The 17959-nt window shown below is 40.4% G+C and overlaps 1 protein-coding gene across 5 annotated transcripts in view; it reads left to right on the forward strand.

The window, feature by feature from the left end:
- Positions 1–13670: 13670 nt before the first annotated feature.
- MINDY2 (MINDY lysine 48 deubiquitinase 2) overlaps positions 13671–17959 on the forward strand; it is an 82787-nt gene continuing 78498 nt past the window's right edge. For all 5 annotated transcript variants that reach the window (XR_003681761.2, XM_007128499.4, XM_007128498.4 and 2 more), the window contains exon 1: positions 13671–14609. Coding sequence is in view for 4 of the 5 variants with exons in the window: in XM_007128499.4 (XP_007128561.1) it covers positions 13764–14609 (846 nt within the window). In the remaining variant the exon portion in view is untranslated. The remainder of the gene's footprint in view (positions 14610–17959) is intronic.

Genomic DNA, 17959 nt, shown 5'->3' on the forward strand with positions numbered 1-17959 from the left:
AAGAGAGCAACCAAACCAAAAAACAAATCCACCAATGAAAACAAACGCTAAAAAATTATACTAAAAAAAAAAAAAAAGAAAAATAGACAGAACCCTAGGACAAATGGTAAAAGCAAATCTATACAGACAAAATCACACAAAGAAACATACACATACACACTCACAAAAAGCGAAAAATATATATAAAAATATATATTAAAAAAAAGAGAGCAACCAAACAGTAAACAAATCTGCCAATGATAATAAACTCTAAATACTAAACTAAGATAAACATAAACCAGAAACAAATATGATTAGAAAGCAAACCCCAAGTGTACTGTTTCTCCCAAAGTTCACCGCCTCAATTTTGGGATGATTCCTTGTCTCTTCAGGTATTCCACAGATGCAGGGTACATCAAGTTGATTGTGGAGATTTAATCTGCTGCTCCTGAGGCTGCTGGGAGAGATTTCCCTTTCTCTTCTTTGTTCGCACAGCTCCCAGGGTTCAGCTTTGGATTTGGCCCCGCCTCTGTGTGTACGTAGCCTGAGGGCATCTGTTCTTCGCTCAGACAGGACAGGGTTAAAGGAGCAGCTGATTAAGGGGCTCTGGCTCACTCAGGCCGTGGTAGGGAGGGAGGGGTACGGAATGCAGGGTGAGCCTGCAGCGGCAGAGGCCAGCATGACGTTGCACCAGCCTGAGGCGCACCATGGGTTCTCCTGGGAAAGTTGTCCCTAGGTCACTGGACCCTGGCCGTGACGGGCCGCACAGGCTCCCAGGAGAGGAGGTGGGAATAGTGACTTGTGCTTGCACACAGGCTTCTTGCTGCGTGCAGCAGCCTTAGCGTCTCATGCCCGTCTCTGGGGTCCACGCTGATAGCCGCGGCTCGCGGCAGTCTCTGGAGCTCGTTTAGGCGGTCCTCTGAATCCCCTCTCCTCACGCACCCTGAAGCAACCGTCTCTTGCCTCTTAGGCAGCTCCTGACCTTTTCCCGGACTCCCTCCCGGCTAGCTGTGGTGCACTAACCCTTTCAGGCTGTGTTCATGCAGCCAACCCCAGTCCTCTCCCTGGGATCCGATCGAAGCCGGAGCCTCAGCTCCCAGGCCCCGCCCACCCTGGCGGATGAGCAGACAAGCCTCTGGGGCTGGTGAGTGCTGGTCGGCACCGATCCTCTGTGCGGGAATCTCTCCGCTTTGCCCTCCGCACCCCTGTTGCTGCGCTCTCCTCCGAGGCTCCGGAGCTTCCCCCACCCCGCCCAGCCCCCATCTCCACCAGTGAAGGGCCTTCCTAGTGTGTGGAAACTTTTCCTCCTTCACAGCTCCCTCCCAGAGGTGCAGGTCCTGTCCGTATTCTTTTGTCTCTGTTTTTTCTTTTTTCTTTTGCCCTACCCAGGTACGTGGGGATTTCTTGCCTTTTGGGAGGTCTGAGGTCTTCTGCCAGCATTCAGTAGGTGTTCTGTAGGAGTTGTTCCACACGTAGATGTAGTTCCGATGTATTTGTGGGGAGGAAGGTGATCTCCACGACTTACTCCTCCCCCTCTTGAAAGTCTCTTCCTCCTTACTTTTAACTGTGACTTCTGCATCTCTTCCCTGGGGCTTTTTCTTCTCTTTATCCTTTAGATATTGGTGTTCCTCAGGACTTCATCTTTGGCTTTATCTTCTCATTCGTCACTTGCATGATTATTTTTTACTACCTCCAAATGTCTATGACTCACTAGGCTGTAAACTCCACGAAAACAAAGCCTGGGTCTGTCTTGTTCTGAATTCTACCCCACTGCCTAGCACACAGTCTGCACATTTCCTGCACCTGTGCCCCAAGCACCAGCCCTATATCCTAGTTGCATCATGTGCCAGCTGTGCAACCTTGAGTAAGTTAAGGCATCTGTACCACAGTTTCCTAATGTTTACAATGGGGAGAGTAGTAATACCTACCTCAGAAGTTTGAGAGTTATATAAATTAATAGAGGTAAGGCACTGAGAATATTGCAAGGCATATAGCAAGCACTGTAAAATTTTAGGTGTTGTTACATATCTAACTTATACTAGCCAATGCCTTCCTGTCTTTACATGGCCACACCAAATTCGATATCTTTGCATATTTTTATTCTCTCCATGTGGAATTTCAATAACTCATTTTAAGACACTTTTTTTTTGTTAGGATTTTGCTTTCTGTATAAAAGAGGGATCAGAGAGGAAAAGCACTTAGAAAATCCACTTTTGGGGAAAAGAGAACAGTGGAAAATGGTATTTACAAGTTAAGGCATTTAGAAGGCATGTAATAAATGTCACTTTCCTTTCAAATGTAAAGGAATAGATATTGTTAAACATACGGCTCAGGTTTCTCCTTTGTAAAATCTTCACTAACTTCACTAGACAAACTTAATATATACCATGTCCATACTTATAAAGTAGCTATATCAAACTGTATTGTATTTGTTTATTTTAAATCTTCCCTAATTCTTAAAGATAATAATGAATCATATGTTATAGGGGTTTTGAAAACAGAACCTCAGAGAGTTAAGCAAATATATATATCCAACAAATGTTTATTGAATCTTAATGCCAGAATAGGATCCATTTTACTAATTTATTCAAAACCTAGGAGTGACCCCCTCCCCGCTTCCTAAAATCCTGATATCTTATTCTAACATTCAAGATGCTCCACAAAATTCATTTGTCCAAACTTTTCTCCCTTCTCCTTTCAATGAAACTTCTACTCCACACTATCAAACTACATTTGGGAACTCCAAACTATCTTCAACTTTCCCCCTTCCATGCTTTTTGTCACCTCGGTTTCCTTTCTGCTTATACAGTATATTAAAAAAAAAAAAAAAAAAGACAATGGACCAAAAATGGAGTCACTTATGCTAAGCCCCCAAGATTCTTAATTGTTTCAGTTCTCCCAGAAATGCAACCTTTAACCAGTCAATCAGGAAGCACCTGATCAGCACTTGTTAGGTAATGTGCCCAGCAGTCCCCTGCTATCCTGTAAACGAAAGTAACTTTGCAATAACCAACACCTTTTTTTGCCTAGTATCACTTCCTTGTTTTCACTCCCTTCTGCCTATAAAAGCCTTTCATTTTGTAGAGCTCCTCAGAGCTCCTTTCTATCTGCTAGATTGGATGCTTCCTGATTCAAATCAAGTTTTGTTCAAATAAACTCTTAAAATGTTTAATATGTCTCAGTTTACATTCTAACATGTATTTCATATATAGTCTTAAAGTGCTGGTTACAACCTGGTAGCTCATAAACCAAATTAGACTCACAGACAAGTTCAGTTTCATTTGTAGTTAAATTTTTTTTCTTAATTATGTGTAACTATTCAACAGTTAGGAGCTTTCATGTTAAAACCTAGATGCCAGATTTTCTGTGAAAGCTGAAATGTTAAGCAGACTTAAGTTGTTGCAAAACAGAAGTTGGCCAAAACTGAGTAGAGGCTGCCCTCCTTGGATGGGGCTGGTCTAATGTCACCCCAGTCCGCATTACCACTGTCAGTATTTGACCTTCTGATGCTTGATTTAAGAATTAGACCAAGTTCCAAATAGTCCTGTTTTCCTAGACCCCTGGGGCCCCCTAATCTCAATCACATTTTAGTCCAAAACACCTTTATTTATATCCTTCATCTGCAATTAATCACATGTTACTTTATAGAAACTCTCATATTATTATTTTGATGTTACAGAGGGCTTAGATAAAGAGGCTTTGAGGCAAAGCAGAGGGCACTCAAAAAACTTTACAAGGTGACAATGATAATTATTGGTTATTAATTCAACAAATATTTGTTCTGCTCCTGGTTTGGGGTTTTCCAGATCACCAAGACAATATTCCTGATGCAGTGCCAGGTGCCAAGATAAGCAATTCCCATACATGATCCCATTTAACTCTTTGCAACAATGCTATGAAGTAGATTCCAGTTTTACATATGAGGAAGCAGGGGCAGACCAGACTTCTAAATCAAGTATGTTTGACTTCTGATCGTGTTGTCTAGTCTTTTGAATTACTGGATAAATTCATCCTTATTATCACTGCCATGGTCCAGAATCTACTTCTTGGCTTCAAAGGTCAAGAAGCTTGATTTCTCTCACTGCAACCTGAGATGATCAGCTGACAAAGACTAACTCATAGGAACTAAACTCTCAAGGGACTTATGTCTTGATCAAAATGTCACCTTATTGTTTTATAAGTGAGACATTCATCTTAGCAAGTCAATACATTCTTTTTTTTAAATCTTCGATGCTTCAGAAGGGAAGTCACAACTGAAAGTGGCTTAGGTAAGCAAGGCATCGGTGCAGAATAAATTAATTGAATGATTTTACTGACTAGTTCATCCAACTATCCAACTGACTATGCCACACAAGAATCTATTAAGGTACCAGACAGGTACCAGGCCATCCACCTGTTCAGGTGCCCCCCAACCTTAGATAGTGATTGAAGCATATTGTGACGAACCCTTATGTTTTGGGATCTTCTCTAGACTCCACGCAGACTACCATCTCCCTTTCTGTTATTATTATTTGCTTTCTTCCGTTATAATATAATTGATTAGGCCACAATTTCTTATGCCTTTTCAGACTTTGACTTAATTTCCAGGCCTTACTTTCGCTTCTTTTGGACTTGGAAAGAATTCTGTTTTCTAAGGGAACTATGACAAATAGCTAAACTGATTCATTTTAGACTGATTTGGTTTTTTAATTCTCACTTTTCTGGGAAGCACCTTATAGTAGCCCTTATGCACTGCTTCAGGTTCCCATTTTTATTTCATTTGCAAATGTTTATGTTTTGTCTTCCTAACTGGATTGTAACCAATTTGAGGGCAGTGACAACAATAATATATTTGAAGAGCTTTACTATCTGTTCCCATTTTATTCACAAAACCACATAGCAAAATCATTCATGCTAATATTTTTCCCCTGCTTTTTTTTTCTTTTACAAAAGGTGAAAACTGAAGTTAGCAGAAGTAAATTGACCTACCCAAGCTTATAAAATTAGTCAATGGCAAGACGAGGTTCTAGTTCCAGTTCTTGTAGTCTCTGTTCATCACACTTTCTACTATTGGTTTGTTGGCCAAAAAGTTCTGTAACATCTTACGGAAAAACCCAAATGAACTTTTTGGCCAACCCAATACATTAGGCTGCTTCTGCATGACAATGCTTAATATTCTCTTCTGAGCCCCAGAACACCACATTGTAAATATTGAATAAATAATCACAGAGGTTTTTTATTGTAATTATAAGCCAATGAGTCATAATTCTTATTATATGTATCTTAACATATCAACTATATGTCTCAATAATGCAAATGGTTATTATCTGATATTGTTCTAGATGAGTATTTCTCAACACATGGCCAGCGGCATATCAGCATCAAAGTCACTTAGGATGCCTGTCAAAACAGCAGATTCCTGGGTTTTTCTCCAATTTTGTTGAACGAGACTTCCTGGGGATGGAGTCCAGAAGTATGCCTATCAACAGGTTTTCCACCTAAAAGTTAATCATGCTGAAGTTTGACAATCACTGTTCCAAATAAACATAATGAGGGATAGAGTGAATATAAAATACCAGGTTCTCTAGGAAAGGCAATGTCAACATATAAAAATATATATATTTCAACATATAAAAACAATAGAGAAGAGGATACATTTCCTTGATTCTAAGATAACCTCAATTGTAAGATACACCATTGATTCAATAATAGGTTTTGAAGAAAAGAGCATTAAATCCTCAAAAAATGTTTAATTCCAAACCTAGAAAATTTTAAATATTAAGAAAGTGAAACTTAGACCTGAGGAAATTCAGTACTTATATTTTAAATGGTGTAGTAAAAACAGAGGAGTTTGGAGGTGGGAAGTTGCACATGGTCTGAGTAGACTTTGAAAGCTAAGAAGAGAGAGGACACTTTAAATTAGGGAAACAAAATGAGCTAATGATTTGGATAGGTTTAATTAGTGGAGTGACCAAACCAAATCTTATAGAAAGAAGGTTGCTATTACATTTTAGTAGCTGGTAAGGGTGGTTAAAAAGAATAAGGACAGATTAAGAAAAGCTTTTACTGCCAGGTCAACTCATGATATTCAGTAGTTAAGGAAGTGCCTTTAAAGGTTTTCCAGCAGTAGGTGGAACTAATGAAAGCACTGTTTAATCTAGCAATATCCACAATGTACTCAAAGGAAAAGAAATTGTAGAGAAATCAGCAGGTTTACCCCAACACACTCACTAACCTAGAACAGCACAAGAAAGAATGGAAAGCAAGGCTTGGATAAACCATTGAAGAGTCAAATCCTGTCTTGACTTGCACTTCTGGAAATATATCTGAGGAATATAATTATAAGTACAGATATAAAGATTCAGTTCCAGGGACTTCCCTGGTGGTCCAGGAGTTAAGAATCCACGTTCCCAATGCAGGGGTCCCGGGTTCGATCCCTGGTCAGAGAAATAGATCGCATATGCCACAACTAAAAATCCCGCCGGTCGCAACTAAAAAAAGATCCTGCACGCCACAACGAAGATCCTGCGTGCTGCAACTAAGCCCTGGCACAGCCAAATAAATAAATATTAAAAAAAAAAAAAGATTCCTTTCCACGGACATTGATTGCGGTGAAGTTCATACTAGTTAAACAATGGAAATGATCTAAATATTTAAGAAACAGGGATTGGTTCAGCCACATAGTGGAATATTATTAATTCACTAGGAATGTTGCTGTTGATGAATGGATATTAACGCATAAAAATGTTCACGATATATTGATAACTGAAACAAATGTGTTTAGAATGGTCTAATTTTTGTTTACAAAAATATGTATGTGTTCAGATGCCTAGAAAAGTTTGGGAAGGATAGACATACAATGAAATATCACAAGTGTTATTTCTTTTTTTTTTTTTTTGTGGTATGCGGGCCTCCCTCTGCTGTGGCCTCTCCCGTTGCGGAGCACAGGCTCCGGACGCGCAGGCTCAGCGGCCATGGCTCACGGGCCCAGCCGCTCATGCGGCATGTGGGATCCTCCCAGACCGGGGCGCGAACCCGGCTCCCCTAGCATCGGCAGGCGGACGCGCAACCACTGCGCCACCAGGGAAGCCCAACTAGTGTTATTTCTAATACTTCATTCTACATAGTGCAACGAAGGGTGTTTTTTATTTTCCTCTTTTTGCTTATCTTGTTTTCTAATTTTTCTAAAATGAATATGTTTTGGTTTTCTACTAAAAAAGCAAAATTAATTATCTCTTTACATTAAGCATTTTATATTAAAAAATAGGACTTGTTGACCTTAAGGAAACTAAAACAAAACTACTTTTTTTAAGCCTGGGTGACAGAGACTGATACTAATATGGAAAAATGTGGGAAGGCCAAGAACAAAAAAGCATTTTGAGATCAGGATTATATACATATCTCAAGGGAGAGTGTATAGAAAAATAGCCAAAAGACTAACTTTGGAGCAGTGTGGCGTTCTGGGAGAGTAATGAAAAATAACATTGGCTATAGAAGATGAATTTAGAAACCTTTTTCTCTTGCTAAGGTTTATTTATTGGCAGTAGGAATGAGGAGGAGAGGCTTCGCTTAATGCTAGAATAGTAATTCTCAAACTTTATCGTGTATCAGAATCACCTAGAGGTCTTTTTAAAACCCAGACCTCTTGTTGCTGGGCTTTACACCCAGAGTTCCTGATTCTGTAATCTCGGTGGGACTAGAGAATTTACATTTTTAACAAGAACCCAGGTGATGTTGATACTGCTAATTCCCAAACCACATTTTGAAAACAACCATACTAGAGTTGAGAGAGATCTGGTAAATTGGTAGGTTGACAGGGGAGAAATTTGTTTGAGAAGTCCTAAGGCATGAGATGTACTTGATTCAATGAGAAAATCTGAACCAGATGAGCAGAGCCACTTCCAGAGCCTCTTTCTCACAAGGCAGAAGAGCCCTGATCATGGAGGAGCAAGGGGGCTCTAGGGAAGGGAACTGGGTTGGGATGGTACAGTGAGAAAGAGCTGGAGTGTGGGGAATTTAAAAAAACAAAAACAGAAGCAAACCTTAATAGCTGGTGTAATACCAGGGGAGCAAGGATTCTGAGTTGAAGGTGATGGACTCTATTCCTTTAATTCATTCCTGGTGAAACCCATCTGGACCCATATTTAGCTTCCACTTTTAAAAAAGACTACATAAGTAAAATTGAGAAAACTGTTTTATTAATACTGTAGCATTTTAGAGCTACAATAAAAGGGAAAAGAAGGTCATTTCCCTCCAGTCACCATCATACAGCTTTAACACCACCAGAACAGACTAGCATCTGGTGAAACAGCATGTAGTAGAAGCAGCACCTGGTAGAATATCATAGGATTGAATTTGTTTCTGAACAGGTGTGGGACTCCTCATGGGGGCTCTCAGAAATAATTAAATAGGGGATGTACTTTACAGGAGGCTGGAGTTTCTGCATAGTCAGTTGAGGGCCAGAGCCAGGGCAATTTGAGTTACATGGAAACCCTTGATTTTTTTTTTTTAATCTTATTTAATTAATTTATTTTTTAACATCTTTATTGGAGTATATATAATCGCTTTACAATTGTCTGTTAGTTTCTGCTTTATAACAAAGTGAATTAGCTATACAAATACATATATCCCCATATCCCCTCCCTCTTGCGTCTCCCTCCCTCCCACCCTCCCTATCCCACCCCTCTAGGTGGTCACAAAGCACCGAGCTAATCTCCCTGTGCTATGTGGCTGCTTCCCACTAGCTATCTATTTTACATTTGGTAGTGTATATATGTCCTTGCCACTCTCTCACTTCATCCCAGCTTAACTTTCCCCTTTCCTGTGTCCTCAAGTCCATTTTCTACGTCTGTGTCTTTATTCCTGTCCTGCCCCTAGGTTCTTCATATCCATTTTTTTTAGATTCCATATATATGTGTTAACATACTGTATTTGTTTTTCTCTTTCTGACTTACTTCACTCTGTATGACAGGCTCTAGGTCCTTCCACCTCACTATAAATAACTCAATTTCATTTCTTTTTTATGGCTGAGTAATATTCCATTGTATATATATGCCACATCTTCTTTACCCATTCATCTGTCAATGGACACTTAGGTTGCTTCCATGTCCTGGCTATTGTAAATAGAGTTGCAATGACCATTGTGGTACATGACTCTTTTTGAATTATGGTTTTCTCAGGGTATATGCCCAGTAGTGGGATTGCTGGGTCGTATGGTAGTGCTATTTTTAGTTTTTTAAGGAACCTCCATACTGTTCTCCACAGTGGCTGTATCAATTTACATTCCCACCAACAGTGCAGAAGGGTTCCCTTTTCTCTACACCCTCTCCAGCATTTATTGTTTGTAGATTTTTTGATTATGGCCATTCTGACTGGTGTGAGGTGATACCTCACTGTAGTTTTGATTTGCATTTCTCTAATGATTAGTGATGTTGAGCAGTCTTTCATGTGTGAAACCCTTGATTTTAACTCAGAATTTTATCACTCTCTCTTGGGTAGAAAGCTAAGAGAAGAGGAGTAAAGCTATATATGCCCTGTACCTGTGCAATAATCTGCTCAGAGCCAATTTTGATTGAGCTAACAATAAAGAACCATCACAGTTTTAGTAGAACCATCAATAAAATAAAAGCAAGATATTTGAACTATAGCTCTAATAGGTTTATGCAGGATAAAGTGAGGAACACAAAACTATAGGCTGGGGAATAACTAGAATGCTGTTACACTCTAGTAGGAAGGTGATAAGGACTCAGCTAGGAAGTGGCTATAGATGAATGAAATAGTGAAGGGGTGTACAATATCAGCAAGACTTGATAGATGAGATAATAGTAAATAAATTAGGGTAAAAGTCAAATATAGCATCAATTTTTCTGTCATGGTAGCTAGAAAAGCTATGAGCCAACTATGAAAAATAGAATTTTAAAAGAATTATCATTTTGAGAGTTAGAGATTTTTTTTGGATTTCTTAAGCCTGAGGTAATAATCAGTCTGTGATTTTAATTAGGGGAGTATAGCTTAATTCCTCTTTAATTATCTCACACTAAAGATTTTTTCTCATCTGAGTCTTTTTAAGTTACTGCTTGTACTACTCCTTTAGTATTAATTATTAATTAACTTGTATTCTCAATGACCAATTCATGTGAATGTCTTATTTCCCAAAGCAAATTTTGCTCTCCCAAAGAATAAAACGAATGTTTTACACTTGTATCCCCCAAATCTCATACTCTGGCACTGTAACTCCATACTGACTAAGTAATACTATTTTATAGCACATGGTTCAGATATTCTTTGAAAAATATAAAGGATATATAAAAAATTATGATCAATATTCTGAGATGAAAGGTCAGGATGCCATCAAACAATATAAAGGAACTAGAAAGAACTCTTCTAAATTTAATATACAATAGTGTCAATAAACAATGCATTTAAAATAATTGAAAGACAAATTTGAGGAAATCTCTTAGAAAGAAAAGATAAATAAAATTAGAGACAAGATAAGATTTATAAAAGAAATGAAAAAAGAAATTTCCCAGAACCGAAGGACATTTTTCTACATAGAATGTGATCACCAAATACCCAGCCCAATGAATAAAGCAAGACCCACCCAAAGGTATATCAAATACTGAAATGTCAGAACACCAAGAAGAAAGAGAAGATCAAACAAATGTCAAAGAAATAGGTTATATACAAAGGATCCAGAGTCCAATAGTATCAGACTACTCTACAATCACCTAGAAGCTAGAAGACAGTTGATCAATGACTAAAATGAAGAAAAAGTATCTCCAATATTGAGTTTTATATCCATCCAAACCCTAAAATGTAAAGGTAGAATAACGGTCTAGCTATTTTCAAACAAACATGACCTACAAAAGTGAGCTTCCTATGCACTCTTTCTCAGGAAGCTGAGAATATGTTCCACCAAATCAAGGAAACAGGGAGACAGGAGACCCAAGACAGAAAGTAATCAACATGTAAGAGAGGAAGAAGGAATTCCTAAAACAACAGTAAAGAGAAATCCCAGGATGACAGCTGTGCAGAAGCCCTATAAAACAAGTCCAGATCAGAGCAAGAGAAGTGAGTGCTCCAGGAGAGATGTACCCAAGATTAAAATGGGTGTGAGAAGTAACTTGATATGGTTGACCGTACTGGTAAGCTGCCTGAGTTAGTGGTAGGTGAAGAGTAAAGCAAACAAACAAAATGATGAGGCAATGGTTAATTCCAGGGAAAACAAAACTTTAACAAAAAAAGTAATCACAGTCACAGTAAAATATCTGATTTAGTGGTGAATAACATATATATAACTCTAGTGCTTTAAATTTTGAGTACTTTGATCAAAAATTTGAAATAATTGGGAGATTGGAGCAAGAGAAGGAAGAATGGTGTGAGAGAAAAGAACCAAATCCCCATCTTTTATGGAAATAAATCAGTAAACAATATCTACAATTTTTAAACAAAGAAATCAGAGTGTAATCATGTTACTCAGAAATATGGAGATAAGGAGCTAAAAATATCTAGGAGTCGAATGCGACTGCTTCAGTGCAGAGGCATAGAGCAGAGAACTGCTTTGTTTGTACATAAACTATTTGACTTTTAACACTATTACATCTGTAACTCTGAAAAATAAGAATTTTGGATAGTAACCAGCTTATTTTAAAATGGTATATTGTATCTCACAATTAACTAAAGATGCAAATAAGCAAAAAAGAATGAAACATTTTCCAGTTTATTATCTTCTGACATTTGTCCCTAGATGCCACTCCCCACCTCCCTTAGAAAAATACTATGTACATTTTCACAAACTTAAATACATATATTTGGTCATCTTGACTTACATAATTGCTGACAACAAATGAAAAGAAAAACTGGTTCTGTTTCTTTGTTATAAATAAGTTATTAAATTATGCATGTGAACATTTGAAACATATACTAATAAAAACTACCAGAGCAAGAAGGTTTATCTAAGTAGCATCTTTGAAAAATGGTGAAAGGTCATTATTTGAGATGCTTGTTTCATGATTTTTAGCTCTGCTATGGTTTCTGGACTATAAATGATTCATTCATTCAATTTTTTTCATGTAATACACCTTTACAAATTTCCTTTTTATAGTCAAGGCACCTTGCTAAATTCTGAATTTCCTGAAATCTGTAATACTCTCACTTGTACTTAATCATCTTAAATACTGTAAAGTGCTTAATCTAGCAACATATATCTTAATCTGTTAACATTTGCAATTATTTTTCAGGGAAAAATTCTAATTTGAACAATAGTATTTATTGTTTACAGATTGACATGGAGACCTAAATTCAATATTCTGAAGAAGCTTTCTATTATCTCTTCTAATTTTCCTCGTTGCCAAGAGTTGGATAAATATCATAACATTGTGTCACTGTAAAAAGGTGGAAGGAAAGGCATTCCACCTTTTTAAAGTGTTGCACCTTTTTCCTGCATTGTCAGGAAATTGTACTGCCCAAGCAAATATTTAAAATGTAGCAATGAGAAAAAACCTCTAGACAGTAAACCGCAAGATGTGAGCCCTTCCTCTTATTCACCATGGCATCCCCAGTGCCAAACATAGTATCCAGCAATATAATGGGTATTGAAATATGTTAAATGAGTGAATGCAACACTGCTTACTAATTTCGTCTAACTTCCCTAATCAAAAGAGATACAAAAAGACCACATTCTATTACGTATCAGGAATTTATATATCTGACTACGAAGGAAGACCCATCTTGTCAAGTTTTGGATCCCCAGAACCTAGAAAATATGGAAAGACAAAAAAAAAAAAAAAAAAAAAAAAGTCCTTGTCGGGAACAGATCGCAGTGGGTTAGAGTAGCACCCAAATCCCCCTTTATTTGTCACCAACAAAACTTCCAGCCTACTCTGTCTGCCCTCTCTGAAAACTGAATGGCCTCAAGAGGAGTAGATTCTCAATAGAAAAGTCACTTTTTCAGGAACAGGCACTTCCCACTCCATGCAAAATGAGGCCAAGTCAACAAAACAGCAAAGACTTGGCTAATGCAAGCACAAGCTAATTTATTATGATTGGCCCAAATTACCCACTTTTTTTTGCCGCGCAGGCCAATATCCACAACCGCACTGATGCCTCATGTACGGCGAACGTTTTCACCAGTAGCTGGTGAGGAGCACGGTGTTTCTCAGCCAAAACCGAGGGAGACTGGAAATTGTGCAGTGCAGTAATCCAAACACCTCGAGTGGATCCCAGCCTTTAAAATCTATATCTCGTAAGAAATTCCATTTTCCATATTACATGCTGGGGAAACAAATCTCCGGAGCTCTTCAGGGATGAGCTCTTTCCCAAGTACTACAACCAGTGCCACCTCCCCATCCCTCAGTCCAAGGCTGAACCACACACGACCCAGTTCTGAAGGGTCACATCTAGCTGACCGCCTCCCAGCTGGCCTTTAAAGAAGCCGCGCGCGGTCGAGCTGCCCCACAGTCCAACTTCCGGCCACAAAATGAGAGGATGTTTTCCTCCTGGCCACACCCTCCTAGCCTCGCCCTCCACGCCCCGCGCGAGCAAGAGCGCGCGGGCGCGCGGGAGGGGCGGGGTCGCGTAGGCGGCCGCTGCGAGTTTCGCCCTCCCTCAGCGGCGCGCGGGAACGCCCAGGGCCCACGGACAGCGCGGCGGCGCGCGCGCGCGCTCCCGGTGCCCTCCTCCGTGACGTGCCTGGCCCAGGCCGCGCAAGGGCGCTGTAGCTGCCAGTGCCGCTGTCATGGCGTCTGAGGCGCTGTCTGAGGAGAACCCGCCGCGGTCTCTTTAGAGCGAGGGGCGGGCGGCTGGGTATGGAGAGCGGCCCCGAGAGCCTGCAGCCGCTAGAACACGGAGTGGCCGCCGAGCCGGCGCCAGGGACAGGTTCTCCGCAGGAAGGGCGACAGGAGACGAGGCTCGCCGCTGGGGATGGTCCTGGAGTATGGGCGGCGGAGAGCAGCGGCGGGAAGGGGCAGGGGGCGGCAGCCGCCGGGAGGAGCCTCTCGGACTCGGCTTCTCCCGCCGGCTCGCCTCGGGTTCTCGTACCCTGCAGCTCCCTCCCGGGCTTGGACTTGAAGGGGAGCGATTTGGAGAGTCCTGCTGCCCAGAAGGCGCCTCTGACAGGGCAGCACAAGGTGACCGCCTCCCCGGAGGCAGCCGAGGCCGGAGCCGACCATGAGTTGGGTCCGGCCAGAGACGCGGGCGCCCTCGCGGATCCCGCCGGCACCTGCCGGGCAGAGTCGGCGGCCGCGGGCTTCGAGGACCCCAGCAGCGGCGGCGGCCTTAGCAGCAGTTGCAGCGACCCGAGCCCTCCCGGGGAATCGCCGAGCCTGGACTCCCTGGAGTCGTTCTCTAACCTGCATTCTTTCCCAAGTAGCTCCGAGTTCAATAGTGAGGAAGGAGCTGAGAACAGGGTCCCCGAGGAGGAGGAGGGCGCGGCGGTGTTGCCCCGGGCTGTGCCTCTGTGCCGAGAGGAGGAGCAGGAGGAGGGGGAGGCAGCCCAGGTGCTGGCGGCCTCCAAGGAACGCTTCCCGGGACAATCTGTTTATCATATCAAGTGGATCCAGTGGAAGGAAGAGAACACACCCATCATCACGCAGAATGAGAATGGCCCCTGCCCTTTACTGGCCATCCTCAATGTTTTGCTTCTGGCCTGGAAGGTACACTCCGCAGCTTTCTATTTCCTACAGCTTTCGGGGAGGGAGAACACGGGGCGAGGGAGCTGCTGCCTGTCAGCTGATGGCTTCTTCCTTTTTTTCCCTCATTCATCAATCCATCCCTTTTTCTTCTTACATGATACTCATTCTGAGACTCTCTTGTTGGAAGAGTGTTCTCATATGTATGTCAGAAAGAATTGCCGGCAACCTCAGGTCTCTCTTGTAGTGTTTAGTGATGAGCGTTCAGCGTTCAGCTATGGCTGATATACTTGGAAACAGCCGGGACCAGGAGCATCTTAAACCCTTTGATTTATTTTTTTTAGCCTGTATTTTTCTGTGTTATTCCTTCTTACTGACTTTATCACATATGGAAAAGAGTGAAGAAACGGGGAAGATCATCTTCAGAAGTTACCATCAATCTGTGATATCAGGGAGCAAGTTTTGATGGTTACGTTTAGTCTATTTTCCAACTCCTGCTTGCTCCATTTGGGTGTGGATACTCAAGGGCATGGTGATGGGGAAGATGTGGCCCCTTAGACAAATTCCATTTAAGGAAAAGCAGTGGCCTGAGACCTAATTACCATAACTTCTTGGTTTTCAAAGATTGTTTTTATTTTATGCATGATTTTTACTTGCCTCATTTCTTTTACTTAAATAGTCTGGCATTATTACCAGTAACCACACATCAGAATGTGTTAAGGGAGCTAAAATTATAACAACTAAAATAAGAAAAGATATATTCAAGTTAAAGGAGCAAAAGAGGGAAGGGCCCTTCAAGAGGAAGTATGTTGAGGACTCAATATATTGAGGACCTGTAAATGAAGTGTATTATTTAAGCTTGCAGTTTTAGAGTGCTGAGAAGATGCATCTTAGAGTACATATTTTACTTTTAAATTGAGAATTGTATCTATAGATAAAATGTTTCCTAGAAAAAAATAACCTGGATTATTGTGACTAGTTAGGAAGAAAATCAAGTAAAGGAAATAGTGTTTATTAAGTCCCTTCATCTTCCTTTCTAGCAAGGGCTAATGCAAAGGAAATAAGATTAGATCTTACCAGTATCTAGTACATAATGGCACTCAAATGTTTTGAGTGAAAACTGCCTGCTCTTGAAGAGCTGTTGAGCTGTTTGGAGTTGCAGCATCGACTTACTTGAAATTACTGAAGAACAATGCAAGACAATACACTATAAATGCTAGGTTATAGGAAGCAGATTGAAATGCATTAGACATCCCAAAAGGGGAAGTTTTCCTTTGGTCTGGCATAGTCCCAGAGAGCTTCATGGAATTTTTAGATCTTGAAGGAAGCTTTTAAGGAGAAGTAGGATTTAAAATAACAGGAAAATGGAATTCCTGGGAGAGGGAAGGGTGTAAATAAAAGGGAAGAAAATAAAATGGATAATGTGTGTGTGTGTATGTTTTGGATGACATGTCAAGGGAAAGCTTCACAGAAGAGGTAACCTGTGTACTGGGTCTGATGGATGAGTAAGAGAAGTTCCTTCCAGGCAGAGGGAATAGTGTGTTCAAAGATGCTGAAGCAGAAAAAGGTTTGTTCTATTTGGAGACTCCAACCTTGCTTGGAGTGCAGTGGAGGAGGAGAAGGAAATGGCAGTAGCAGGAAATAAAATTGATAGGTGGGTTAGACTCTGAATGAGCAGGCATGCTAAGGAACTTCGAGATTGTTTTATAAATCTTTGGTTCTTAGCCTTTTTACTGCCTCAAGGCCATCACTGATGCACACAAAAATTACTCATCAGTAATCATCAGTGATTGATGGGGAGATCAGTTAAGAGAAGCAAGGCTGGATAGAGCTGTGTTCTCAAAGTGAGCCAGGGCTTCTGAGGTCAGTACTGTTCATAAAAGTACTAAGTTGTTTTTTGCCTTTTTCGCTCTCATTCTCTCAGTGTCAGTAGAGTTTTTCACGCTGTGTGATGTGTGATGATATCATTGCTCTGACAGTTAACAGAATCTGTGCTCCTGCATTCTTGTGTTTAAAATTTTTCTCAATTTTTATTTCTAGTATGGTAAATCTTGATAGTTATAATCCACTTAAACAAGAGCTCTTTGGGATCCTCAGTAATTTTTAGGACTGAAGAGGGTCTTGAGACCAAAAAGTTTGAGAAATGCCATAGTAGAGAAAAATAGTAAATAGGGTATGAAGGTAGTTGTCAGATTTCAGAGGACCCATCATTAGACATGTTTAGACTTTATATACAGCTGATAATAGGAAGCTACTATAAATTACTGGATAAAGGAATGACATAAAGAAAGGGGTCTTTTCATTTGAGATTAGACTGGAGGTGAGATTGTAGTGAGTGTAGCAGGAAGATTGATGAGGATAGCTCTTTTGGATGGGAAATTCTCTGCCCCTTCTCTCTGATGAGGATAATGTCACAGCCTAAATGATGGATTGATTGCTATCTGGTTATAGGAAATGAAGGATGTGACACTTTTTTCTAATTGGGTAATAGAGATTGGTTGGAACATTCAAAAGGTGGAGAGTGTGTTTTAGATGGGAAAGTTGATGTCAGAGTTTGGCTGTGTCATGTTGGAATTGTCTTTTAATGGGACATAAAAATGTAAATGTTCATTATGCCTCCAGAAACATAGAATGGACCTCAGGAAAGACGTCAAAATTATGAGAAAAACTGAACTGGAGAATTATTCCATAGATAGAAGTATGGTATCTGTGAGAATAAATGAATTCTCCAAAGAGAGTGGTGAATAGTTCTCAACTATTTGCCATCCCAGTATATGTGAGGAACTACAAATTGCCAGTATAAACATCCTCCCTCTATTTTCTCGCTCCCTCTTCCATCCAGTTCTCCAGTAGACATAGAGAAAACAGAGGAATAAAGTTGTTGGGGGGAAGGGAATGCTAAGCAGCAAAGATGAGAGAGTGTAAAAGAAATCGGTATAGGCACAATTTGAGATGTAAATGAGAATTAGAGATAGGACAAATTCATGATAGTAGTGTGGGAGACAGACTCTAATTAAAAAAAAAAAAAAAAGGTCAGTTATCATTGTCAAATGCAGCAGCATCAAGGAACTGGTGGAGCAGGAAAGATTTTGCCAAAAAGGACAGATATGAGAACAAGGTCACTAAAAAGTCAAGATAACATGGCATCCTCAGAATAGGTGGTAAAATTCTCTTCAGAGGAAAACAACAACAATCTTTTTTTCTGAAGTAATGGAAGGAAGATACAAAGACAAGGTCATGTTAAGATAGAGAGACATGAAAATTGAGGCCTCATTCTCCATTTTGGCAGAATAACAGATGATCTCATCAGTAATAGCTATTGAACTTGCCAGTAATTAAGGAGAGAAGTTGTAAAGCATCGAAGGGTGAATTTC

This window comes from Physeter macrocephalus, chromosome 11 (assembly GCF_002837175.3).
Source record: "Physeter macrocephalus isolate SW-GA chromosome 11, ASM283717v5, whole genome shotgun sequence".
NCBI lineage: Eukaryota > Metazoa > Chordata > Mammalia > Artiodactyla > Physeteridae > Physeter > Physeter macrocephalus.